At 52.5% G+C, this 25156-nt stretch overlaps 3 protein-coding genes across 6 annotated transcripts; 1 reads left to right on the top strand and 2 right to left on the bottom strand.

The window, feature by feature from the left end:
- The first annotated feature begins 23 nt into the window (after positions 1 to 23).
- On the top strand, positions 24 to 7180 carry METTL25B (methyltransferase like 25B). 4 transcript variants are annotated; one of them, XM_019953011.2, is made up of 8 exons: positions 35 to 578; positions 3115 to 3239; positions 3431 to 3583; positions 4056 to 4118; positions 4362 to 4505; positions 4955 to 5439; positions 6222 to 6406; positions 6840 to 7180. In XM_019953011.2, exons 2-8 carry the CDS (start codon positions 3156 to 3158, stop codon positions 6959 to 6961), a joined length of 1236 nt encoding a protein of 411 aa, XP_019808570.1. In that variant the 5' UTR covers positions 35 to 578; positions 3115 to 3155; the 3' UTR covers positions 6962 to 7180. The 4 variants fall into 4 exon arrangements, with proteins under 4 accessions (XP_070640701.1, XP_019808570.1, XP_019808561.1 ...); XM_019953002.2 differs by having other exon boundaries at positions 3391 to 3583; XM_019953029.2 differs by having other exon boundaries at positions 37 to 578; positions 3476 to 3583.
- Positions 7181 to 7482: 302 nt separating this feature from the next.
- Positions 7483 to 12601, bottom strand: MRPL24 (mitochondrial ribosomal protein L24). The gene is made up of 6 exons (XM_019953048.2): positions 12476 to 12601; positions 8694 to 8937; positions 8518 to 8613; positions 8188 to 8291; positions 7816 to 7946; positions 7483 to 7721 (listed from the first exon to the last, which is right to left on the bottom strand). The coding sequence occupies exons 2-6, from the start codon at positions 8874 to 8876 to the stop codon at positions 7585 to 7587; spliced, it is 651 nt and encodes a 216-aa protein (XP_019808607.1). The 5' UTR covers positions 8877 to 8937; positions 12476 to 12601; the 3' UTR covers positions 7483 to 7584.
- Positions 12602 to 13748: 1147 nt separating this feature from the next.
- On the bottom strand, positions 13749 to 23517 carry HDGF (heparin binding growth factor). The gene is made up of 6 exons (XM_070784623.1): positions 23149 to 23517; positions 16958 to 17034; positions 16684 to 16822; positions 15804 to 15989; positions 15309 to 15532; positions 13749 to 15117 (listed from the first exon to the last, which is right to left on the bottom strand). Exons 1-6 carry the CDS (start codon positions 23233 to 23235, stop codon positions 15111 to 15113), a joined length of 720 nt encoding a protein of 239 aa, XP_070640724.1. The 5' UTR covers positions 23236 to 23517; the 3' UTR covers positions 13749 to 15110.
- Positions 23518 to 25156: the final 1639 nt, after the last annotated feature.

The following is a 25156-nucleotide window of genomic DNA, read 5'->3' as shown; positions in this document are numbered from 1 at the left end:
CGGCCCCTCTAGCCCCGTGGAGGTACAACTCGAAGGTGTGGGGAAGCCTCGACAAACGGGAACTGAAATGCGCGGGACACCCCCCGGCCTCACTTCCGGAGAGGAGAGAAGTGTACGGGAAGGGGCGGGATCTGGAGGCGAGACCTGGTTCTTGGCCCGCCCCTATTCGTGAGCTGGGCACTGCGCGACACCACTGTGACGTCACTGCGCTGGCACCCCCGCCCCGCTAGTCTCAGACGTAGAAACCTTGGTGCTGTGGGACGTCGCGACCTGTGACGTCAGGAGTGCGCCTGAAGTCTTCACCCCCAGCCTGGAATCCCGGAAAGGCAACATCGGGGACCGGACACTTTTTCTTCTGAGACCACCTGAAGTGCTGAGCCCAGCCCGGGTCCCGGACCCGCGTGGTCCTGACCCTGGTTCTCTCCTCATTGCTTTCTCGCTCCCCGCGCCACCGTCTGGGCCCCGGAATGCCCGGGGTCTCCGCCCGGCGCCTCTCTCATGAAGAGAGGAGACAGCTAGCGGTGAACCTCACCCGGGTCGTGACGCTCTACCGTTCCATCCTGGACGCCTACATCATCGTGAGGCCACAGGGATGTGGGTGGGGTGCTCCTGCTTGTGTGATTGTCTACCTAGCCACGACTAGGGGAGAATCTGGAGAGTTAGCGTCTGATCTTTTTTTCTAATAGTTTTTTTTCAGTCTTTTGTCTGTACAAGAAAGGGTTAAAGCTGGGGCAAAACCCCCGATTCTTTTTTTTCCCTGATGACCTAAATATTAATATTTCTAGCATGTGGGTTGTTTTTCTAATCTCCTCGTGTCCAGAGTAATAAAGCGCATGGGCATTTGAGCCATGCTGCTGCGGCAATGTTGAACTATCCCAGCAACATGTGAGGTGTTTTCAAGAACACACATGTTCGTTCATTCAGGTTTTGAATAAATTCCTGTTTTGCCATGTAACGGACAATTCTAACTTTGAAGTTAACAGAGTCGGACTAGAATCCAGCCTTCCCTATCCTGTTAACATTAGGCATAAAAATTCCTCCTAGCCCCAGATCCTCAGCTGTAAAATGGATCCCATTTTGAAGGATCATTGTGAAGAATAAATGAGATGATGTATAAATGCCACCAGCATCCACGGAATTATTCATTTCCCAAACCCAGAAGCCATCCTTGATTCAGCTCTTTTCTGATTCAGCTCTTTCAACAAGTCTGTTGATTCAACAGAATTCACCAAATTCACCCATATGCCTCCATTGACACTGCTACCACCCTAGGTCAAGCCAACATCATCTCTCTTCTGGACTACTTCCTAACTGATTTCTGTATTTGCTTCCTCCCTTCCATACCCATTTCTTCACAAAACAGACTGTTCTAAAAATGTAAATCTGATCGTGACATTTCTTGCTTCCTAGGTACTCTGGGATTTCACAGGTGGCGCTAGGGGTAAAGAATTCGTCTGCCAATGCAGGAGACCCAAGAGATGTGGGTTCAATTCCTGGGTTGACAAGATCCCCTGGAGTAGGAAATGGCAACCCACTGCAGTATTCTTGCCTGGATCCTAATTATAGTTACCATTACCTATAAAACCCTACAAGCTCCCTTTTAAACCTGATCACATTTCATTCTCTCCCACATTCACTATACTACATATACACTGGCTTGATCAGGGCCTTTGCACTTACTGATCTTCCTGGAATGTTTTTCCTCAACAGAAAGGCAATTGAGTAGGGTGGTTAAGGGCAAAACTCTAGGGTTGAATTGGTTTCATATTCTAGCTGTACTACTTACTAGCTTCTTGACTTGGACAGATTAATGAAATGCATTAACATATATAAAATGTTACAGTATCTGGCATATTAAAGTATTCTGTATTTGCTACTACCTGAATTTTTAAAAGTTGAGATAGAATTGACATGTAACATTTTAGTTTCAGGAGTGTAATGTAATGATTCCTATTTGTATATATTATGAAATAATTGTTCAGTAGCTAAGTTGTGTCTGACTCTATGTGACCCCATGGACTGCAACACACCAGGCTTCCCTGTCCACCACTGTCTCCCAGAGTTTGTTCAAATTCATGTCCATTAAATGAATTCATGTCCACTGCATCAGTGATGCTATCTAACCATCTCTTGCATCAGTTAATATCCATCGCTGTACATAGTTAATTTTTTTCTTACGATGAGACCTTTTAAGATCTACTGTCAGCAACTTTCAGACATAGAATACAGTAGTATTTACAACAGTCACCATATTATACATCTCCATGACATTTACATTGTAACTGGAGGTTTGTACTTTTTGACCCTCCTCACCTATTTTACTTACCTCCGCCCCTGCCTCTGGGCAACCAAGGCATGCAGTGTTTCACATGTGCTGTATTACTCTAAGAGTACACTCTCAAACTCTCCATTATGTTACTGTCTCATTAGTGTTTTATTGTCTATGTGGCTCTTGATGTTACTTGAAATAATTTCTTTAAATGTTAACTCTGCAAGAGCAGCGATCTTGTCTGTTTGTTTTGTTGTTTGTATCCCCTGAGCTTAGGATAGAACTTGATGCCTAAGCAAAGCTCCAGAATTTGTGTTGAACAAATAAATGAATAAAAATACATTCTGGCAGGGAATCCCTGGTGGTCCAGTGGTTAGGACTTGGCGTTTTCACTGCAGAGAGCCCAGGTTCAGCCCCTGGTCAGGGAACTAGGATCCCACATGTCACATGTGATGACCAAAAATAAAAACAAACATTTTGGCATATATAATGTCTGGCGTCTGTGGTGTCTGGCACATGTAACAGTAGGTTACTAGATGGTAACATACTGATAGTGTGTGTTAGTCACTGCTGTGTTAAGGAGGCAGGTGCAAAGCCACCACACATGCCCTTAAGTTCAGCTGAGTGGCGGACACACATAAACAAGGGGGACTTTGCTAAAAGGAGAAATGTGTCCAGAATGCAATTTGGGCTCAGGAAGGAGGGGAAGGCTAGAGCAGACTTCAGAGAAGTGACTCCGATGAGGAGAGGTTCCTGCTAGTTGCAGCTGGTGGCCATGTGTTGTGTGGGTAGGGAAGAATGGGAGGGGAAGTAGCCTGTTGATTGCTTCTCCCTTTCCCCTGCAGGAATTTTTCACAGACAACCTGTGGGGCACACTCCCTTGCTCATGGCAGGAAGCACTGGATGGACTGAACCCGCCACAGCTGGCCACGCTGCTGCTGGGGATGCCCAGAGAAGGGGAAGTGGCCAGGTATGGGCAAGAGGGACCCTGTGCTGGGGGACTCGGAGCTGAGCCCTGCAGGGAGCCATTGCTCAGTCTCACAGGGGCTTCCTGGGTTGTAAGCTGGCACACTCAGGATGCAATGGGACTATTCACTGGGGGCCTGGGCGGGCTATCTCAGGTACAGGTCGGTGTGGCCACTCACCCTGCTGGCCCTGAAGTCCACAGCCTATGCCCTGGCCTTTACCCGGACGCCTGGGTTTCAGACCCCCTCAGAGTTCCTGGAGAATCCCAGCCAGAGTTCCCGACTGACAGCTCCATTCCGGAAACATGTCAGGCCCAAGAAGCAGCATGAGATTCGGAGGCTGGGAGAGGTGAGGAGATGGCTGGGGTACAGGTAGTATCTGGGGGCCTTGGGGACTCCTTAAGCCTATGGATTACAAAGGTTTGGGCACCTTTTATCACCTATAGGACCAGAGGCCCTAGAAGGTCCCTTCCTTGGCAGGTATACTGTAAGCCTATCTTCATCCTTTTGCTGGGTTGATTGGTGGCTATAGTTGAATCACTGTCTTATTCTTGTTCTGATAATCTTCACAGTCTGCTGATGGCATCACAGCAGGACTCTTGTTCTATGGGGACTGAATCACTGTCCTGAGAGGAGCAAAGATAGTAGCCTGAGCCGGGGTCAGCACACCCTATTTTGGTTTCCATGTCTCTTGTCTCTTCCATGGCACCCCCTACCCGTCTTCCTCTGCCATCCTCAGCTCCTCTCTGCTCTCCTTATGAGTGTTTGCCCTGGGAGCCAACAACCAATGGCCAGGGGGCCTTTGTTCCCTCTTCTTTCAGCTGGTGAAGAAGCTGAGTGACCTCACAGGCTGCACCCAGGTTGTGGATGTAGGCTCAGGCCAGGTGAGCCAGACCCATAATAGTCTGCTTTTGTTTTTTGTGTTTTTTTTTGTCATGGGGATAGAACAACTAGAAGGCGGGTTGTCAGGCCCAGAAGGGCAAGTAATAAGGAATGCAGGAAGTAAGCTGGGCAGAATTTAAGTCTCTGGGGGCCTGGTACTCAGGTGTCCAAACCATAGATAGGGATGGGGACTATGTAGGGGACCCTGAACAGGGCTGTCTTTACCCCCCTTCTTTTGACTCCAGGGCCATCTCTCCCGCTTCATGTCGCTGGGGCTGGGGCTGATGGTAAAGAGCATTGAAGGGGATCAGAGACTGGTGGAGAGAGCCCAGCGCCTAGACCAGGAGCTCCTACAGACTCTGGAGAAAGAGGAGAAGAGGAACCCAAAGGTAGACCAGCTTTTCCTGCAGCCAGGACCATGAGACCAGGACTGCCTTGGCTGAAACTAGGCACCAACGCTGAATTCTCTCTTTTAAATGTCTCAGCTCGAGACGGTGTGTCCCTGTTTCTGCTACCTCCTTCACCAAAGCCTCATCTTAAAGGCACTTTCTAGTTAAAAAGTGCTTTCTACACCGATACATCCTCCTCACAGCCAGCTGTACAAAGTGGCCAATCAGGTATCAGCCTCATTACAAATGAGGAAGCTGGTACTCAGAGATGAAAAGATTTGCAGTTAGTAATGACAGACGCAGTATCTATCCCATTTCCTCTGCCCCAGTTGCTCTCCCACCTTCCTCCTTGGGAAGGAACTCAGGACAGATCCCTTCCTGTGGCCCGAGGTGGTGTATGGACAGGAAACAGGCCTCATATCTGCCTTTGTTCTGTCCTACCTCCACAGGTGGTCCAAACTGGCCCTCGTCACCCCCCACACCACGTGGTTAGGTGGGTGGACCCCACGACCCTGTGTGAGGAGCTCCTGCTTCCGCTGGAGACCTCACCTCAGAGCAGGGCCCGCCTGCTGCTGACGGGCCTCCACGCCTGTGGGGATCTGAGTGTTGCCTTGCTGAGGCACTTCTGCTGCTGCCCTGAGGTGGTGGCCCTGGCTTCAGTGGGCTGCTGCTACATGAAGCTGAGTGACCCTGGTGGTTACCCACTGAGTCAGTGGGTGGCTGGGCTACCCGGCTATGAACTGCCCTACAGGCTTCGGGAGGGGGCCTGCCATGCCCTGGAGGAGTATGCTGAGCGGCTACAGAAAGCAGGCCCCAGCCTCCGAACCCACTGCTACCGCGCGGCACTGGAGACCGTCATCCGGTGTGCCCAGCCTGAGCTCCGGCGGCCAGGCGTGCAGGGGATTCCCAGGGTCCACGAGCTCAAGATCGAAGAGTGAGGCTGGGGGACGGGGCGGGGGGGTAAGATGGGGGGCATCACCTACTTGGGGTATGATTCCCCTCCCACCCCGACTTGTCAGCGTGTCCTAAAGAAAATCTAGATGTGCTGGGTTGGGGGAGGGGGTAGTGACTGAGTTCTGAGACAGCTTCAAATGTTCTTTAAAAGGCAGTTGTCACTCTTTTATCAAATTTTTGAAATGATAAAAATATGGCTAAATAATTGGACATGTGTGCGTGCTAAGTCACCTCGTGTCTGACTTTTTGCAACGCTATGGACTGTAGCCCCCAGGCTCCTTTGTCCATGGGATTCTCCAGGCAAGAATACTGGAGTGGGTTGCCATGCCATCCTCCAGGGGATCTTCCTGACTCAGGGATCGAACCCCACATCTCTTAGTCTCCTGCATTGGCAGGCGGTTCTTTACCATTAGCGCCACCTGGGAAGCCCAAATAATTGGTTTGTCTAAAAATAAATTTTTGGATTGATTTGCTATTGAATGGACAGTTCACGGCCAGAAAACTCTTTAAATAAAAATGCATCTTAAAGGACTTCTTTGGTGTTCCAGTGGCACTCCCAATGCACGGGCCCCAGGTTCGATCCCTGGTCAGGAAACTAGATCCCACATGGCACAACCAAGACCCAGCACAGCCAAATAAATATATATATATTTTAAATGCATCTTAAGCTAGAAAAGCAGAGCTGGAATTGAATTAGAAACAGACAGTTTGAATGGAGGAGTGACTTTCTAAGCTGAGTACTGTCTATGACTGACCCAACAGATATGTGCAGCGGGGGCTACAGCGGGTGGGGCTGGACCCCCACCTGCCACTGAATGTGGCTGCCCTTCGAGCTCACCAGGCCCAGGAGAACCGTGTGGTGGCCTTCTTCAGCCTGGCCCTGCTGCTGGCCCCACTGGTGGAGACGCTGATTCTACTGGACCGGCTGCTCTACCTTCAGGAGCAGGGTGAGGGGGGCCACACCAGGGACCCAGGGCTAGAGGGGCTAGAGCTCTAGGGGTCTCCTTCAGGTCCCCGCCCCTACACCTGCTGGGACTTGGCCCATCACCGTGGTGATTCTAGGACCAGTAGCTGTTTCAGCATCAGACAGGGGTTGGGGGGGTGCTGTTAATGCAAATTCCTGCTGAATCTGGATGCCTGTCACCATAGGATAGGTGAAACATCCCTGAGGCTCATCTTAAGCCAGCATCCCTACAGTGTGTTGAGGCTTGCCTCCTCCCAAGTCAGCATCTCGGGCACTCATGTTCCTGGTAAAAGCGGGGTTTCCTTAGATCCCCTTGGGCCTCTCCTATGCGGAGAGGAGCTATGCCTACAGGTCAGGCAGGAAGTGGGTACAAGTTTGTTTCAATTCTCTCCTGAGTAGCCTTGCCTTTCTCACAGGCTTCCACGCTGAGCTCCTACCCATCTTCAGTCCCGAACTCTCTCCAAGAAACCTGGTTCTGGTGGCCACCAAAGGGCCTCTGGGTGAGGCCTTCTCTCTTCTGGAGACTGAAGACAACTGACGCAGCCAGAGGAAGGGCGCATCTCAGACCCTATCTGAAACTGCCAGGCACCACGCTGGGAGGCAGTCTTTGCCTCCTCAGCCAGAGAACCAGCATCCTGCATCCTCCCTGGCATCTGGGTTCCCTACAGACCAGCGTCATACTCTTTCTCTCCCTGTATATGTTATATAATATTATGCAGAAGTTTATTTTCAATTTATTAAAAAATTGAAATCTTTACTCGTCTACCATTTCTATTAGGTATAAAGGACAGACCAGCATCCTCCCTACTGAATCCTGCTGAGGTTCTAATTTAGGTCTCATACTCCCAGTCCCTGCAGTCTTCCTAACAGGCAGCGCCCTGTTATTCAGAGGTCTCTGTGAGGGGAAGCTCTCTCCCTTCGACCTCCATCTGAGAAATCTGCAGGCCCTGCCCTGTGGGAGGACCCCTTAAGATTGTTAACTTCCATCCAGGTTTTGTCATAACATCAGGACAGATGCTCCCTCCCTCAGCCCCTGAAACAGGGGTCAGGGTGTAAGTCTTACCAGAAGACAGAGGACCCAAGGCTCTTTATTAGTGTCTGAAGAAGAGGTGGCCGCAACCTTCAAGGCTTAAGACGAGGAGAGAAGTGGCTCCCCCAGACTCAATACCAATAGACTTTCTTGTGTCTCCGAGTCTCCTGGATCCCCATCGCCTCCATCACTTCCTCCTCCAATGTCTTTAGACGAGGCACATAGGTTTTTTCTAGAGCATCTTCCACTGATGTGTCTTTGGGGCCATCTATTGAACCAGAGGAAGGAAGACGGGTGGGAGGGCTTCTTAACATCTCTTACTCCCACTCCCACTTTTGTTCCTGCCCCTCACCCAGTCTCACCAATCCATGTTTCAGGGACGATGCCATCAGCTCTGGGAACATCAGGTTTTGGGATGATCCTTCCTGATCTTGTGGACACTCGTACTCGCTCTCCTGCCTCGGTGAATCTCCACTCCACTTCAGTGGGTTTCCTAGTAGAAAGAAGAAGTGAGACCTCCAGGGAGCAGGTCTCCCTGCTATCTTCCAGCCCCAAAGTCACCATCTTATTTCTCTGCTACCCCTGGATTGGGGCTTCCTACAGGAGGACATGTCCATGAGATGGCCCCTCTCAATATCCAGCACATCCAACCCACCATTCCCTTTGGATAAATATGGTCAACAACCTTCCAACAGAAGGCAGGAAACCCTCTGACCAGAGCCCTTTAGGCTTGCCTGTCCATAGGATCCACAAGTTTGACTTGGTTGTGGAGCAAGGGTGCTTCGCTGGGGACCATGGTTCCCCGGAAATCCACAGTCTTGCCAACATAGCGGTAATGCTGTCCAAAAGAAGGGGGGAGGGTGGCTATCAGAAACCAAGGGGTGTGAAGGTGGCTTGTCTACCGAAACTCAGAGCATTCAGTCCATGCTGAACAGTGAAAGGTTCGGAGGTTAAGCTGTCGCACCAACCCCTCAGCCAGCCTCCTTCCTCCCTGTGCCGCTCTTCATAGACAGGGACGGATGGCACAGGCTTCCTGAGCATCACCACCCTCACTCTTTACTTACTGTATTCAGTCCCTCGACAACCACCCAGTTTCGCTGCCGGATAACTTGAACCACTTTGCCTTGCTTCCCGGCATCCTTGCCTTCTAGGATCTCTACCTGTGGGCAGATAGCAAGGGTCAGGGAGGGCGATCCTCGCCCAGGAGCACTCCACCACCCAACCTGTCTGAAACTCTCACCCTGTCCCCACAGAACAGATGCCAGTCTTCCTCAGGGATGGGTTCCACAGCCACCCGGCGCCGCCTGGTCCCTGGAGGGTTCTTCTTCTTATCTGCCAAGGAGCCTGGGCGGCTCATCCCATAGCGGTAGTTGGGAGGCAGGGTGACCTTAGATGCCAAGGCCAGCAGAGCAGAGAGCCGCATGGCTGGAGGCTGTGAGAAGTCCCCTGGCCAGCGAAAGACCCAGAAATCTTCCTAGTCAGCTCTGAGGTAGACAGAAACAAGAGGGCAAAGAAACAAGAGAAGAAACATCTTTTTAAGCACCTACTCCATGGCTCAATGGACTCCATCCTACTGAATCCTCATAAGATCTATCTTCACTATTACAGATGATGATATAGACTCAGATAATTTAAGTGACTTGTCAACGGTCATAATGTTACTATGTGGGAGAATCAGCATTCAAACCCACAGATACCTGACTTCAAAGTCCAAAAAAGTTCATTGAGGCCAGGACCATGTTATCTAGATCCATCCTGAATCTAGAAGATCCTAGTAGGGTCTGGCACATAGTGTTTAGTTGCTCAGTTGTGTCTGGGTTTTTTGTGACCCCATGGATTGTAGCCGGCCAAGATCTTCTGTCCATGGGATTTCCCAGGTAAGAATACTGGAGTGGGTTGCCATTTCCTTTTCCAGGGGATCTTCCTGACCCAGGGATTGAACCCAAGTCTCCTGCATTGGCAAGTGGATTCTTTACCCCTGAACCACCTGGGAAACCCTTGGCAAGTATTAGGTACTCAATAAAAAATCTTTCAATAAATACACCAACAGCAAGATGTAAAGAAAACACTGGCATAAGTCCGAAAACCAGGCAATTATAGGTTAAGACAAACAGGCGGCAGAGATAAAAACTGGGATTAAGATGTCCCTATGTGCATGCACAGTTGCTCAGTCATGTCCAAACTCTTTGCAACCCCATAGCCTGCTGGACTCCCCTGGGCCCAAAAGACTTCCAATTCCTAATCTCAATCAGGAAACAATCACTTCCCCCTGAGATAATTTCTTTTCTAAAGGAAAAAGATCCAGAGCAAGACTGTCGGATTACAGAGACCTACAATTCCAAACTAAGTATGTACTCTAAGCTTCCCAGTTCTTGAAGGAAAATGGACTAACCCAACGGGCACGTGCTACCTTCCAGTGGCCATGCTAAGTGCGTTCCTGTGTCATCTCATTTAACCCCAAGGACAGCTGACGAAGGAGGTACCATTAACCTTGCTCCATAGTAAAAATGAAGCCTAATTCAAAGAACAATTAAAGTTCACTATGATGACATTAAAAGCTCTGGACTGGGTAGTCAGAGGACCTGAGATCTAGTCTCTGCTCCACCATCAACTCATTCTGTGACCCTTGTCTTCTGAGCTCAGTTCCATTATCCATAAAATTTTACAGAGCTGTTTCTGTCATTCAAGTTATTTCTAAGATTTTAACAAAGCAAGACAGAATCATGTGGATAGTACTATCCTTTCGGGGTAAATTTAAAAATACATATTCTGTCATAGGCATAAATATCTACCAGAAGGAAACAGGGACCAACTAAAGTACTTGTTTTGGGGAAGACGAAGTTTGGGAGGGCTGTTCCTTGCCATAACTTTTGCATTTTCTAACTACATACATTTAAAAATATATATCAACTGGTTTATTGAATACTGAGATATTGGGTCATTTTTCTTCTCTATACTTCTCAATATGGTAAACAAAAGACCTAGTACTATTTTTAATTAATGCTGGATGAAGATGTGGCCACAGGACTGGAAAAGGTCAGTTTTCATTCCAATACCAAAGAAAGGCAATGCCAAAGAATGCTCAAACTACCGCACAACTGCACTCATCTCACACGCTAGTAAAGTAATGCTCAAAATTCTCCAAGCCAGGCTTCAGCAGTACGTGAACCGTGAACTTCCAGATGTTCAGGCTGGTTTTAGAAGAGGCAAAGGAACCAGAGACCAAATTGCCAACATTCGTTGGATCACTGAAAAAGCAAGAGAGTTCCAGAAAAACATCTATTTCTGCTTTATTGACTATGCCAAAGCCTTTGACTGTGTGGATCACAAGAAACTGTGGAAAATTCTGAAAGAGATGGGAATACCAGACCACCTGATCTGCCTCTTGAGAAACCTGTATGCAGGTCAGGAAGCAACAGTTAGAACTGGACATGGAACAACAGACTGGTTCCAAATAGGAAAAGGAGTACGTCAAGGCTGTATATTGTCACCCTGCTTATTTAACTTCTATGCAGAGTACATCATGAGAAACACTGGGCTGGATGAAGCACAAGCTGGAATCAAGCTTGCTGGGAGAAATATCAATAACCTCGGTATGCAGATGACACCACCCTTATTGCAGAAAGTGAAGAACTAAAGAGCCTCTTGATGAAAGTGAAAAGAGGAGAGTGAAAAAGTTGGCTTAAAGCTCAACATTCAGAAAACGAAGATCATGGTATCCGGTCCCATCACTTCATGGCAATTAGATGGGGAAACAGTGGAAACAGTGGCTGACTTTATTTTGGGGGGCTCCAAAATCACTGCAGATGGTGATTGTAGCCATGAAATGAAAAGACGCTTACTCCTTGGAAGGCAAGTTATGACCAACCTAGACAGCATATTAAAAAGCAGAGACATTACTTTGTCAACAAAAGTCTGTCTAATCAAGGCTATGGTTTTTCCAGTGGTCATGGAAAAACTCTCATGGATGTGAGAGTTGCACTATAAAGTAAGCTGAGTGCAGAAGAATTGATGCTTTTGAACTGTGGTGTTGGAGAAGACTCTTGAGAGTGAGTCCCTTGGACTGCAAGGAGATCCAACCAGTACATCCTAAAGGAAATCAGTCCTGGGTGTTCATTGGAAGGATTGATGTTGAAGCTGAAACTCCAATATTTTGGCCAACTGATGCGAAGAGCTGACTCATTTGAAAAGACCCTGGTGTTGGGAAAGATTGAAGGCAGGAGGAGAAGGGGACGACAGAGGATAAGATGGTTAGATGGCATAACCGACTTGATGGACATGAGTTTGAGTAAACTCCAAGAGTTGGTGATGGACAGGGAGGCCTGGTGTGCCTGGTGTTCATGGCATCGCAAAGAGTTGGACACGACTGAGCGACTGAACTGAAGTTTAGGGCCTCAGTGTTCCTTCATTCAGAATTTAAAAATGCTTAGGGAGCACTACTATGTGACAGATCTACGGTTAGGAACCTTACTATTCCCGGCATTTGATCATCACACTGCTGTTTGGGGGGAGGTTGACAAGAGACGAGGAAACCAAGGCCCGGAGAGCTGGTGACTTGCCCTAGTTCATACAGCTTGATAGTAGCAGCACGAATCTCAAGACCCGAGTCTCCTGCGTTGATTGCCATAAGACGTCCCTTAACCTCAGCCATTCTAGATCTGAAGCTCAGACAGGCGATCCCAGAAGCTCTCCCGCCTTAGATCTTTCTCTTCTTTCTCTACCAGCCCTGGAGAGCCTGGTGACCTTCCGCAGTGGGGCTTCCATTGCACGCTCTAGGGGAACTGTTGTGTAGGTAGTGATCCCTCAGGCCCCGGCTCCAAAGGCTGCTTCCACCTCCAGTCCCATCCTAGGTGCGGGTAATGATCAGCCCCCAGCGGTCTTCAGTACCCAGCCGCTCCGAGCTTCCGATGCTTGGAGACCCCAGACGAAGCAATTGAGCCATGCCGGGGCAAAGGACCTTACCGTTCCCACCTCCCCGACCAACCCAGAGATCCCGAAATCTCTGGTTCACGATATCCTCACCTCAGCTTCCCGCTGATCCGCTGGCCTCCGCGGGTCCCATAGGCACGTGGGACCCACGCCCCGCCCAATCCCATCACTCAGATTTCTGGGAAATGTAGTCTAATTGTACAAGGGACGCTCAACAACGAATCTAGCCTCTCTGCATGCTGGGAGTTGTAGTCCGCCGCGACGAAGCAAGAGGGAAGCAGGAAATCTGACCGGGTAGGAAATCGAGGAAGCGTAAGAGCACCGTGAAGCACGTCGGGAGTTGAAGGCAAAGTCGGATAGGCTGCGGTGCCAGGGACATTCTTGCACGTGCTCTACGTGAAGGCCGCTGGGAATTGTAGTTACCAGGGACCATGGCTCCATTTTCTACGTGATTGCGGCTTCTTCAAAGCAGAGGGCCTTCCCTTTTAGTGAGACCACAGTCAGTACTCTCCCCACCCGCCCTTCTCTGCTGGAGGGGGCCAAGGCAGATGACCAAAGTGTCACAGCTTTCTAAAAGGATGAAACCTGGCCTTTCGGTACCAGTGGATGAACTAGTCACAAAATGTCAGACTGGAAGAAACCTCAGAAAGGATGAAATCCAACAATTCCACTTAATTCGGGAGTATTGAGAGGATTCCATGCTATGGACCGCCTCACCCTTCAACAGTTATCGGTAGCAGGCATCCCTAGCTTTGCCCTTGAGCCTCCAAGTTGTTTCTACAACAGACTCAACCCTCTCTTTCTTGGCCATTGTGAACCTACTTCTTGTGCAAACTTAAAAAGAACTTTCCCAGGTGCTTAGGGGGAAGCTATGTTAAACTGGCTGGGCAGAACCAGAGTACTAGGTGCAGTATTCTGTGACTTCGCCCTCATGTGGAAATTTCGTTGTTGTTCAGTGTCTGTCATGTATGACTCTGCGACCCCCATGGACTGTAGCACGCCAGGATCCTCTATCCTCCACTTTCTCCCGGAGTTTGCTCAAACACACGTTCATTGAGTCAGTGATGCTACCTGACCATCTCATACTCTGCAGTGCCCTTCTCCTTTTGCCTTCAATCTTTCCCAGCATCAGGGTCTTTTCCAATGAATATTCAGGGTTGATGATTGACTGGTTTGATCTCCAGACTCTTAAGAGTGAAATTCTATGTGGAATTGTAGGTATTTCAACAGACTGAGAATGGAGGAAGCTGGCACACCTTACCTGAATCTGAGAAGTGAATTTGGAAATCATTTGTAGTCTCTTTCCCCACTCCCCTGCACCATCAGTTAAGCAACACACCTCCAAAGAATCAGTCAAAATCCAATGTAGTAATCAATGGGTTTTATTTTCCTAGAACTGAAATCATCTACGGTTTTCAGAGCTAAACTTCCAAAGCTACAGTCAGCAATTTTTCATCAGAGCCCAAGGGAGAGGGGCAAGGGTGAAAGAGACAAGAAACCGAAGAGGCAAATAGACCACTAGAAAGAGGTTGGGAGAGGGCGATTATTTCCCTCTGGCCTCTCAGTGGGTTACAAATCGGATCTGGTGACAACACTGAGTGGATCAGGTCGGGGGTATGTGGATGGAAATGACATCAGCAGGAACACCAAAGCTCCAACTACAACAAAAGTCATCAAGCCCCAAACAGAAGGGGAGCCTCCCAGTGCACCTCAGAAATGGGGGCAAGAGTGGGGGGCACACAAAGGGATGGGGGGGGGTTCTTTAAAATTTTTTTTTGTAATTTTCTTTTATTAAAAACATTTCCTAAAAAATGTGTCTTTTCCTTTATGTCTGGGTGACGTGTGTGACTGTAGGCTGGCCTTGAGCACTGGGAGAAGAGGGAAAAGGGTAGCTAAGGGTCTCCCCAGGGCATCCCATCTCTGGCCTGAGATCTAAAGGGGGATGGATACTCCTCAACACTCCCACCCAAGCTGGGTGAAGTCAGCCCTTCAGATCTCAGGTCCTTGACCCAAAGAACTTGGAAGAACCCAAATCTTTTGATAATAAACTGTAACTCCCATAACACCTGGGGTCTGCATTAAGTGAGACAATTGCGCATTGTCAATCATCAAGGATTTATGGAAGGGAGCGCCTCGCCCCCTCCTCCCGCCCCCCCACCCCCTACCCGAGCTGTCCCACTTTCCCTGAATCCAGGCAGCTGGGATAATAGGTGTGGGAGGAAAGGACAGGAGCTCAGGGAGATGTCATTCTCTTACCCATCCCCCCATTTGAAGTTTGCCCCTCCCAGACCCCAGAAGCCCACCCTGCTATTCATTCTCCATCCCCTCCATTCATAGCCCTGATCCCAGCCAACCTAGACGTCTAGAATGCCCGGGGAAGGGGGCGAGGGGTGTCAAGAGATGGAAATAGCCAGTCCAGGCCCTAACAAGTACACTGGGAAACAACTCCAGGCAGGGAGGGACACAATGGCGTCATCTCATCCCACAGAGCAGAAGACACGGACCTGACTCAGGTCACAGGTGTGTGGGGACACGGAGGTGAGGGCCACGTGGCCTGCCCCATCGGGGTCAATCTCCAGGGTCTGAGCTCAGAAGGGGGGAGAGTGGGAAAAGGAGAGTGGGTTGGGGTGGGGAAGGGGTTCCCAGTTTGGAGGCCATGGCCAGTTTCCCCAGTAGCACCCAGACAGCAGCAGGAACGGGGCAGGGGCTCCTCTTGAAACATTGGTGGCTACAGGCTGCGGGGGAGGGTTGGAGGGGAGAAGGGTTAATGGTGTGGCCTTGGCCTGGCCAGGCCCCAGCCAGCGCCGTTCTCCTGGGAAAGCCCCCCTGCCTCCCAAGAGGCTGACTGCTGCAGGCCCTCCTCCTCCTCTCAGCAGAGGGCCCAGCCCTCCCAGCCCAACTGCCAAGGGGCAGGGGGCTCACTCACCTCTCGTGATCTCTCAGGCCCGGGGCCTCGGCGTCTTCCTTGGCAGCCTCTTCCTCTTCTTCCTCCTCTTCTTCCTCCTGAGGAGGCCCCCGGCCAGAGCCGGGCTCAGACGGGGTACTGTTCTTCTCCGCCTCCACTGGAAGGGGCCTCTCACCCTCCAAGGTGGCCCCCTCTTTCTCCTCCCCTTCAAGGTCTTCTGCTTCCTTGGGGCGTTTGGGGGAGTCCTGCGGCGGTTGGGCAGAGATAAGGCACGGCTGAGGCGGGACGGGGAGAACGCCCGCCTCCCCCTGCTTTCCCCAGAGGCTCCTTCCTGGGCAGACCAGCGCTCTTCCAGCCCTCTGCCAGCTGTCTCCTGCAGCCCATCTTCTAAGGAGGGACCCCCCCGCCAAGACTAGGGGTTGAGCCTCTCAGACTGGACACTCCCTAAAAAAGTAATAACTTCTCTCCTCAAGACTAGGAGCCCTGCTTCTGGGAGCCCAGGCAGGGGGCAGTTACCTCCAGTAGGTCTCCCGCTCTCCTCTTCAGCGCTCCCTTCTCATTCTTCTCCTTGGTTGGCTCATCAATGACTAGCTTCCCTTCCTCATCACTGCTTCCCTCGGCATTCCCCTTCTTGTCGCCATCACCCTCAGTGGCTTCGGGCTCCGGTTCGGGCTCTTCCACACAGCTCTTTTTCTGGGAGGACTGTGGTGGAGACAGTGGAGGCTGAGTGGCACCAGCAGCTGCCACGCAGGGCCCCCTCCCCAGATCCCTCCCTCGGCCACTCACTCCTTCCTTTGCCCGCCTCTCCCCCGCCCCCACCCAGGTGCCCAGTCTCACAAGTGATTTGAGACCCACCTCTGTCGGATTAGCCCCGGGGTAAACCCACTGGCCGGGCAGGCAGGGCTCTGTGCAGGAGGGGGGAGGGCTGGAGCAGGAGGCAAAACCTCGGGTCAACTTCTCCCAAAGGGAGCTGGGACCCTTTCCCCGCCAACCCCCGCCCCCCACCCTCCCGCCTCATCCTGCCCGGCTCACGAGCACCTCCTCCTGGAAGCCTTTGTGGAAAGAGTTGAGGCCACATCTTCTATTCACTCTGGGCCCGCCAAAGGCCTGCCCCCACTTACCGCCTCAGTCCTGTTCTTGCCCCTCCCAGGCGCTGTCTAACAAGTGGCCCCTCACCACAGCTACATCGCACACCCAGAGCCCCATGCCCTCTTGCAGGAAGCCCCCCACCCCTCACCCCATGAGCTCCTACTCTGAAAGCCCTGGTGTTGGTTTCTGAGCCCCACCCTGTTCATGAAGACTAAGCGCCACAGGTGGGCCCTGTGTGATCACACCTATGGCCACACCTGCTTTCCAAAGGGGGGGGGGTGGTCTCTGGGGGCGGCCGGCAGCTCACCTGGTAGCCAGAAGCCTTGACGGTGGGGTTGTTCTCGATCTCCCACAGCCCCTCGCTGAACCCTTTCCTCTTGTTGGGCTTGCCAAACTTCTCCTTGGACTCTTCGTAAGGGAAGAGGTCTTTGGGGCCCAGGAATGCCCTGGTGAGAGATGGGAGACTGTGCTCTCGAGCCCCTCACTGCATCTGAGCTGCGCAGCCCCACAGGCAAGGGGTGCTGGCACCACCGCTCTTCCCCCCAGCCGGCCCTCCCTCCCACTTCTGCTCCCTCACTCACGTCTCGTGGGTCCCAAAAAAAAAGACTTGGTATTTGTTGGCTGTTGATTTCACGGCAGCCTCCGGCATCTCGTCAATCTGAGAGCAAAATGAGGAAAGGGAGCATGAGCTGGAGCCCTAAGGTCATGAACTGGAGGCCAGAGGACAGGTGCTGTGGGGCTGACCTCTAAGGCACACACGTGGAAAATCAGACTGAGAGGGACCCAGCAGTTCACCAAGGGGGTTTCTAAACCATTTTTAGCAGTAGGACTTTGTTCAAAGGAAGTCAGACACAAAAGCCCAGCAGAAATCCTCCCTCTCCTTCACAAACCAAACAGCATCCCTAAACAGATCCCGTCCACAAGGCTCCATGTCTCCGCCATCACCCTGGCGGGTCCACCCACTGCCACGCCTCTTGCCTGGACTGAAACCACAGCCTCCGTTCTTGCCTCACTACAACCCATTCTCCAAGCTGCCACCAGGGGGAGCCTTTCCAAGTGCGGGTCTGAGCATTCTTCCTCCCTGCTAGTGGCTTTTCAGGATTCTAGGGACCACCTATTCACCATTATCCATAAAGTCAAGGTCTGAATTCCAGTGCTGCCACTAATATTTGTATGACCTTGGGTAACTTACAGAACCTCAGTTTCCTCATCTGTAAAATGGAGAGTGTCACAGTCCAAGGGTTGTAAGGCTTAAATGACCATAATGTGGTCCGTCCCACATATATGTTCGCTATTGTCGTCTTCTCCCAGTACACTGTCCTTCTGCGCTCTGCTCCAGCCACACTGATCTCAGTCTTCTATACTCACTAACTCCTGATCAGCCTTCCGACCTCAGGCCCATCATCACTTCCTCCAGAAAGCTTCCCCACCTCTCCCAATCTGATCGGCTTCCCAGATAAAACTCTCAGCACGTCTCCTTCACAGTGCTTTTTACAATTCCAATATTAATGTCTATGTTGACTATACCTTCCCCAAGATCAGAGAAGTCTGTTTATACGTCCAGCACACTGCCTAGCACACAGTGGGTACACAATAGTCACTGGATGACTATGAAACAGACTGCTCTGACTGAAAGTGAAGAGGTGAGGCCAAGGGGCTGCCTATTTAGTATTACCCAGCAGTAGCAGCTCCCCCAAAGAATTTTGGGGAACTCTTTTTGAAAGTCACGTGACATACACTCTCATTTTACAGACAAGGAAACTGAAGCTCAGAAAAGTGATTTTCCCAAAATGACAGGACAAGTTAGAGAGGGCCAGATGTCAGAAACAGCTCCTGACTTGATTCTCTGCCTCAAATGTCCCTAGCGGGTGAGGGATGCTGTGATGGAGAAGGCGCAGAGGTCTGAGGCCAGGGAAATAGTGAGATGCAGTGGCCTACACAGCTTCTCCCGGATCAGGCCCTAGAAGCCCAGGCCAAGCTGAGTTAGGGGAGGAGAACTACAACTCCCAGCAACACTTGCAGCAGCCCCAGCGGCCTGGCTTCCCGCCGGACAGAGGCCAGGTGGCCATGTTGACTGGGGCCCCAGGCGCAGATAGGAAAGAGAGACAGGCCAAAGCAGTGATTAAACACACACAGAGAGTAGAACAGTGTGTCTGACTAGGGACCTGGGAGACAGGGAGGCTGGAAATAAACTGACACACACCCAGGAGAGGGGGTGGAACCTGGGCAAGAATCTGAGGGGCATCTTGCTCCAGACATGGAGTCTTCAGGCTCCTGAGCACCTCCCCCCTTGCCCTGTGGCCTCTGGGGACAGAGGTCCAGCCCCTCCTCCCCAGGAAGGCCCAGCACAAACTATGCCCTCCCCACCACCCAGAGACACGGGTGTGAGAGCAGGGGGTGGAAAGGCATGCTGTCCCCCCACCCCAGCTCAATCCCCATCGCCATGACAACCCAACCCCGCCCCCAGGGCCACTCAGCAACCAGGAATGTGACTGCTCCTCTCCCCCCCCTCCCCAGGCCCTCTCTCCAGATTAGGGAGGAGGGGACACTAACTCACACCCCACCCCCAAGCCTGGAGTCTGGCACCTGGGTCCCTGGCTGTGCCTGAAACCCCAGCCAGGGCTGAGGGCCAGGCCCTGCTCAGGAAGCCAGAGCTGGGGTGTGGGCGGAGGAGGAGCCGCCTCCACCAGGACACCTGGGTCCTGTTGCCAGCTAGTTCCCCACCCTCCTCTCAGAGGGGGTAACAAAAAATAAAATGAGAGGCTCCAGGGCTCAGAAATCCCAGGAGACAGGCAGGCATAAGACAATAATAGCAGAAGCCCTTTCCTAGGCCTCTTTCGGTGGATCTTTGTGCATCAGGAAAGAGAACTGGGGGTGGGGGGTGGGGGAGTATCTAAGGGTCCCAGTTAGGAACTCATCTGGGCTCCATGTTTTCAGTGCCACACTTGAGCCAGGCAGTAACAGGCTTGTAGGAAATGTGATGCAAGGGGAGAAACTGAGGCCCAGGAAAGGGGCTAGGGTGAGCAAAGGAGTCAGAAACAGGAAACACGCTCGAGGTGCTCTCAAGGAGCTGAGACCAGGCAAGCGGCGCTCCGACCTTTAGTCTCCTTCCCGTGGGAAACAAACTCAAAGAGAGAGGTGGCTCAACACTGTGATGGGATCCAGGAGGCCACCAGCTGCCCAGCCTCAGGGGCGGGGAAGAAACAAAAGAATGGATGGGAATTAAAAATAGAACGAGACACACCAGATATACCCACCCTGCTGACTTCTAGCAAAATAAAGGGTGGGTCGAGAGGAAAGAGGGAGGCCAAGGACCTGGGCAGATGGGCATCTACCCCCAAAAGGGTAATGCCACCCCCACCCCATCTGACCTTGAGAGTAGGCACCTGTGGGGGAAGGGCCAGGAGAGCAAGTGCTTTTCACTTAATGGAATTCCCAACCCCTCACTCCAAAAAGGGGAGACATTCCTTCTTCAGTGGATCCTTCATCCTTCAAGCCACAAAGGAAATGTCTTATCTTGCATTTGGAAGTGAAAGGCGGTTCTTCATCGACAACATAGAGGATATGAGGTCTCAGGGGAGGCCTGTGTCCCCAGTACAGACATGTGTCTCCCAGGCGGTGCCTTTATATCCAGACTGTGACTCAGAACAAGTGAGTCAAGGCTTAGTGAGTCAGGGTGGGGCCAGAGAAGTGCTGGAGACCCCCCACTGCACGTCCTCCACTGGCCAACAGGGGAGGGGGCTCTGCTCCTTCCCAGCCATTTTAGGAATCCTGGCAAGTTACTTCCCCCTGGCTGGGGCTCTTCCACTCCCACACCTGCCTACTGCCTTTGCCTGGCTCCTTCAGACAGGCCGGAGCATAGGAAATCCCATCCTGCCAGAGCCCATGGACACCTTCTAAGGTCTGAAGTTCCCAGGTGAGGAGTGGTGAGAGAAAATTAAACACCTCTCCCCCAGCCTCATACCCAATCCAGGCCCAGGGGCGCCTGGCTCAGCACACCGGAAGGCAGCCCAGAAGGCTAAGCCCACACTGACTGCCAGCCAGGGTTCTGACCACCACACCCAGGGCCCAGGCCTGACCTGACCCAGGAACCGGAAAATCTGGGGCAGGAGACAGTTGGGGCCAGGAAAGTGTGGCAAGCTGGAGAGGCAGAAAAGGTGGTGCCTGGGTGTGGGGGAGGGGCAGAGAGAGAAAAGATGGGTGAGGCCCTCGGGCTGTGCAGGTTTTCTGGGACTGTGAAACAGGAAGTGAAGAAAGGAGGAAGGAACAGAAGGGGAAAAATCCCTGAGTCTTGCAGGTTAATTGTTAAGTGCTTGGAGATCCCCCGGGGAAGTTAGGCAGAAGGAAGAGGAAAGGAAAAGATTAAGATGGAGTCACACCGTCCTTCCAGGCAGGTCTTGCCTACCACGTGGTCCCTCTGGCTGGACTCTGCAAACACTGGGCTGTTCCAGTCTCACCCAGAGTCAGTCACCCTCCCCAGAAGTAGGGCCTAAGGAAGAAAAGTCCACACATTTGCCTTCACCATGGCTGAGGGCTCTGGTTGCCTATTATATGGAACAGTTAGCAAGGCTCCTCCATTCCTCCTCCATCTCAGGAAGAGCCAGAGTCTCTTCAGACTCTGCCACTCTATAGACTAAGACAGCATCCAAGGGTGGTAAGGAGACCCCAATTTGTCTGCTCTTTTGGCATTCAAGCAGAATGTATTCGGAACATAACTACCTTGGGTGTACCACTCCCTCTAATTTTCATAATCAAGACCCAGAGCGCAGGCAAAGGGTGGGGTCCTATCTCTTTGGGATCCAGTCTGGTCCCCCTCCCCCAACTCTAACTTTATCTAAAGGGTCCAGCCCTCGACCAAGCAACAGACTGCCCCCTGTCCTAGAGGCCCGGGATGAAGAAGAAATAGACATTATTCCCAGCCCCAGTGCTGCCCTTACTCCAAGGCCACCAGAAACCCGAAGGTCTTCTTCATATGGGCCAGTATGCATCCATATGGGGCCCTCCCTTCTCTGCAGCCCTAAGGGGTCCTCTGCAACCCACATTCCAGCTGAGCCCCTTCCCCAGTCTCTGGGCTTTCTCCCACCCCCAGGAGGTAGGAGCAGTAGAGACCTCGGTTCAGTTCTTGACCTGCCCACCAGGACCTTGGCATCTGAACCAAGAAGCCAGATGGATCAAAGGTGCAGGGTAAAGTACACGAGTGTCCACACACCACACACAGACATACACACACACAGCTGACCGTGGCTGCTTGCTCACACTGCCCCCAGCCGCCACCACCACCCAAGTCCCCTAGGAGGCCTTGGAAGTTGGGAGAGCCCTGCTTCACTCTAGACTTCACTCCCACTCCAGAGGCCAGACATCTAGAAGTTTCCAGGAACAAGGAGCTCAAGGCATATGGGATTAGGCACATTCCTGAGGAGAGGGTACAGACTGAGGATCTCCTGGATTTTCTCAGGCTGGCCCCAAAGTTGGTCTGCACACTCTGAGCAGGACCCAGGGGGGCCTGGACCAACTTTCCTCAGGGCAGGGTCTGGCCCAGATGAAGACACAGACTCACGTGGAAAAGAGCAACCCACAGCCAATAACGCAGTTCTACACTTGGCCCCCTCGTCCAGAAGACTCCTTCCCTCTACTTCTCTCTGCCCTTGGATTTCACTCTATACTCGAGGGCCAAACCCAAAGGCCCTACACCATCTTTGAAATAAGTTGCCGGAGGCACTGTCCCTTGTGACACCCCAACCTCCTCCAACAACCTCTGGCAACCTCCCATACAGTTACTTCACCTGTCTCAGTTCTAGGGGAAACACGATGAATGCTCCAGGCTGGGCTTTTGGGCCCCACCCTCCCACCTGGCCAGGTGCTGGGCGGAGGTGGTGGTGGGGCGCCTCATATTGGCGGGCTGAATCAACCACATGGCAGACTGGACCGTTCTGGCGGGAGAGGCTTAAGAAATGGGGAGGAGAAGCAACTCGGGTTCCCTCCACCTCCACTTACAGGGAGGGCAGCCTGGACTGGACTTCTCAATCCAACAAGGGCCCTGCCACCCTCAGCCCCAAGTCTGAGTTGGCAGCACACGAAGCAGTATTTTTGTGGGGTTGAGGAGTGAAGGGTACTAGCGGGTGATTTCCAAACCAGGCAGATTCCCTCTTCTTCCGCCCCCCACCTCCCAACAACGATTCCTCGACCCTCCCAGCTTCAGATCTCTTACGGATGCCCCAAACCAAAGTTTTGTAGAAGCGAACTCCGCCTCCGTTTATCCCTTTCTGGGCTGAGATCCTGCTTAACCATCTCATCTAGAAGAGGAGAGTTTGAACCAGGGGTAACAATCAGTGAAGAAACTGGGGGTCTCTAAGGGGGTCCCTGAGGGGGGTAGCAGTGGCGCTTGGGGGGTGGGAGGAGTTACACGACTGGCCCGTGCCCGTGTAGCGCGCCCGAAACCGCTGGGAGTATGGGGGCTGGGGGCGGAACTGAGCACGCGGAGCCGGGGGCCGGAAAGTGACCGGCGCTCTCGGTTCCCCACGCCGCGCACACGCCACTACGCGCGGACGCCGTGTGGCCAGGTGTTCGCCGCCGCCGCCGCCGCCGCCCCACCACCCCGCCTCCACCATTATATAACCGGCGGGTGGGTTTGGAGTCGCTTGGCTAAGACTCGGGGACTCAGACGCCCCCCGCCCCCACTCCCAACCCCTCCGCGCGGAGCGCTCGTGCCCTCCCGGGTGTTATGCAACCCAAGCCTGGAGGTGGATAGGAGGCGGCGGGCCGCGCTGCTCACCCGGGCCGGCCAGTGTGGGTAGCCCTTCATCTTGGCGAACACCAGGTCCCCGCATTTGTACTCCTTCTGCCGGTTGGATCGCGACATGGCGGGGCTCCGGGCGCCCCGGGCTCCGCGCCGGGCCGGAAAGCGCGAGCCCAAGTTTGCGCGTGCGGCGGTAGCGGCGCCGCTCCGCTCCGGCCCTCGCGCGGCCCCCGCCTCGATGGTGGCCCCCGGCCCGGGCTCCGGCGCTGCCACGGCGACTCCGCCCGCGCGCCGCACGGACGGGGCGGGCGCGGATCTGGGGCAACGCTCCGGTACGATGGGTGCGCGCTTGTGCAGTTGTTTGTGTTTGAAATTCAATTGCTCCCTCCGCTGCGCGAGGCCTCTTCCTCCACCCCCCGCCCGGTCCCCACTCCTCCCTCCTCCTTTTCCCACTCCTCCTCCTCCTCCTCCCCCCTCCGCGCTCCCTCCCGCGGCGGTTTGATGCGTGCAGCTTCTTGACGCCCTGTGCCTGCCACTGCCCGTCGCCCAACCTGGAGCCGCCTGGCGGCGCGCGGCGACACAGGCGTGAGGAGCCGATCGCCGAGCAAGCCGAGTAGGCTTTGTGTGCCCGCTGTCGGTGGGTGCCGGCCCGCCCGCGCGCCCGGGAGGAGCTGGCGCCCGGCTGGACGGAGCGGCCTGGCGCCCCTCCCCCGGACCCACGGGGCGCTCCCAACCGCGGCTTCAGCGCAGCCAAGTGTCGAAGTTTAGGCGTCGTGCCTCTGCCCTCGGCTCCATCCCTATCGGTGAATGTTAGCTCCGTTCCCGGTGCGTGGCTGCGTGCTGGGCGCTGGGGCGAGGGCTAGGTACGGCGCCACTGAGCACACAGAGGTTCGGCCTGGGCCTCGACGTGCTTACAGTCAGCGGGGTGTTCCCTAAAATGCCGGGCATTGCGCCCTACGACGGCCTTTGTGGAATTTGTTAGCAAGGAGATTTCGGAGTGCTTGTGGCACAAAGTGGCCACGTTCTGTGTGCATTAGATAGAACTGTTCTTTATGTACTTTCCGGCAAAAGAGATCTGGGCTTCACCACCAGCTAAACCTGCAAAGATGAGCTCCGTTCTAGTGAGAATAGACAGTAGAATGCCAATAAATCCCAATCCCACTTCGATGTAGCATGAAGTCACTACCTGTCTTGGGGAGGCACAGGTGGAGGTGAGAGTCGGGGAGAATCTGCGAAGGTTTTACAAAGGTGTTGACTTTGAGTTGGGTCTTAAAGGACAAGAGTGTGATTTTGCTGGATTCCAGAGACTACATTTCAGCTTAAGTTATATATTAAGAAATGATAGAGCCAAAACTTGAATTCGGGTTTTACCATTAAACCAAACAAAACTTTGCCATAATTACAATTTGCTGTCACTGTATTGGTCTTGGATTTGCCGAAATTCCAGACACCTGTGGTAACTTAGAAATAAGATATTTGGATTTTATGTTATAGTATTGTCTAGATTCTTAAAATTTTGCAACAAAATATTCTAGGTTTGAAGAGAGAAAATATGTGTTTTTCTTCCCACAATTTCCTGATCCTACTTCAAAGCATATGCAGAGTCTCCCTGACAAAGAACTGCAAGATGAAGCCAAAAGGCCCAGGTCCAGGGCCACATCCTATCATGCTGTTCACTAGCAGTGAGAATTGTGCTACCCTCTGAACATCTCCCTGAGCCTCAGTTTCCTCAACCTGAGATGGGATCACATTACTTTCCTGCCAACATCACAGACATGGAATGGCTGCTTATCTAGCCAAGGCCTGAGCTTGTTTCCTATGGTCCTTCATATCAGTTGGTTGTCCTTATGTCCATGGCAGTGCATTTCACAAGTTTTGCCTTTATACAGTATGGCCTCTCAGCATAATCCAACCTTGTGATAGGAGTCCCTCTGGCCCTGTCCACAGGCATTCCAGGGCTCAGGCTGCTGGCACAGCAGGACACTCTGTAAGGTCCTCATGCATGCACTCAGCCACAGACTTGTCGATTTGTTTCAATAGCAAA

Source organism: Bos indicus, chromosome 3 (assembly GCF_029378745.1).
Source record: "Bos indicus isolate NIAB-ARS_2022 breed Sahiwal x Tharparkar chromosome 3, NIAB-ARS_B.indTharparkar_mat_pri_1.0, whole genome shotgun sequence".
NCBI lineage: Eukaryota > Metazoa > Chordata > Mammalia > Artiodactyla > Bovidae > Bos > Bos indicus.
The sequence above is the reverse complement of the archived record's forward strand: the minus strand, read 5'-3'. Positions and strand labels throughout refer to the sequence as shown.

Coding starts and splice junctions, on each gene's coding strand:
- METTL25B (XM_019953002.2), top strand. CDS start 468: ATGCCCGGGGTCTCCGCCCGGCGCCTCTCTCATGAAGAGAGGAGACAG. Junction 5,440..6,221: donor CACGAGCTCAAGATCGAAGA/GTGAGGCTGGGG, acceptor CTGACCCAACAG/ATATGTGCAGCGGGGGCTAC. Junction 6,407..6,839: donor GCTCTACCTTCAGGAGCAGG/GTGAGGGGGGCC, acceptor CCTTTCTCACAG/GCTTCCACGCTGAGCTCCTA.
- MRPL24 (XM_019953048.2), bottom strand. CDS start 8,876: ATGCGGCTCTCTGCTCTGCTGGCCTTGGCATCTAAGGTCACCCTGCCT. Junction 7,947..8,187: donor CTTGTGGATCCTATGGACAG/GCAAGCCTAAAG, acceptor TCTTTCTACTAG/GAAACCCACTGAAGTGGAGT. Junction 7,722..7,815: donor CGTCCCTGAAACATGGATTG/GTGAGACTGGGT, acceptor CTGGTTCAATAG/ATGGCCCCAAAGACACATCA.
- HDGF (XM_070784623.1), bottom strand. CDS start 23,235: ATGTCGCGATCCAACCGGCAGAAGGAGTACAAATGCGGGGACCTGGTG. Junction 17,035..23,148: donor ACCCACACTGGCCGGCCCGG/GTGAGCAGCGCG, acceptor TTTTGCTCTCAG/ATTGACGAGATGCCGGAGGC. Junction 15,990..16,683: donor TCAAGGCTTCTGGCTACCAG/GTGAGCTGCCGG, acceptor TCTCCACCACAG/TCCTCCCAGAAAAAGAGCTG.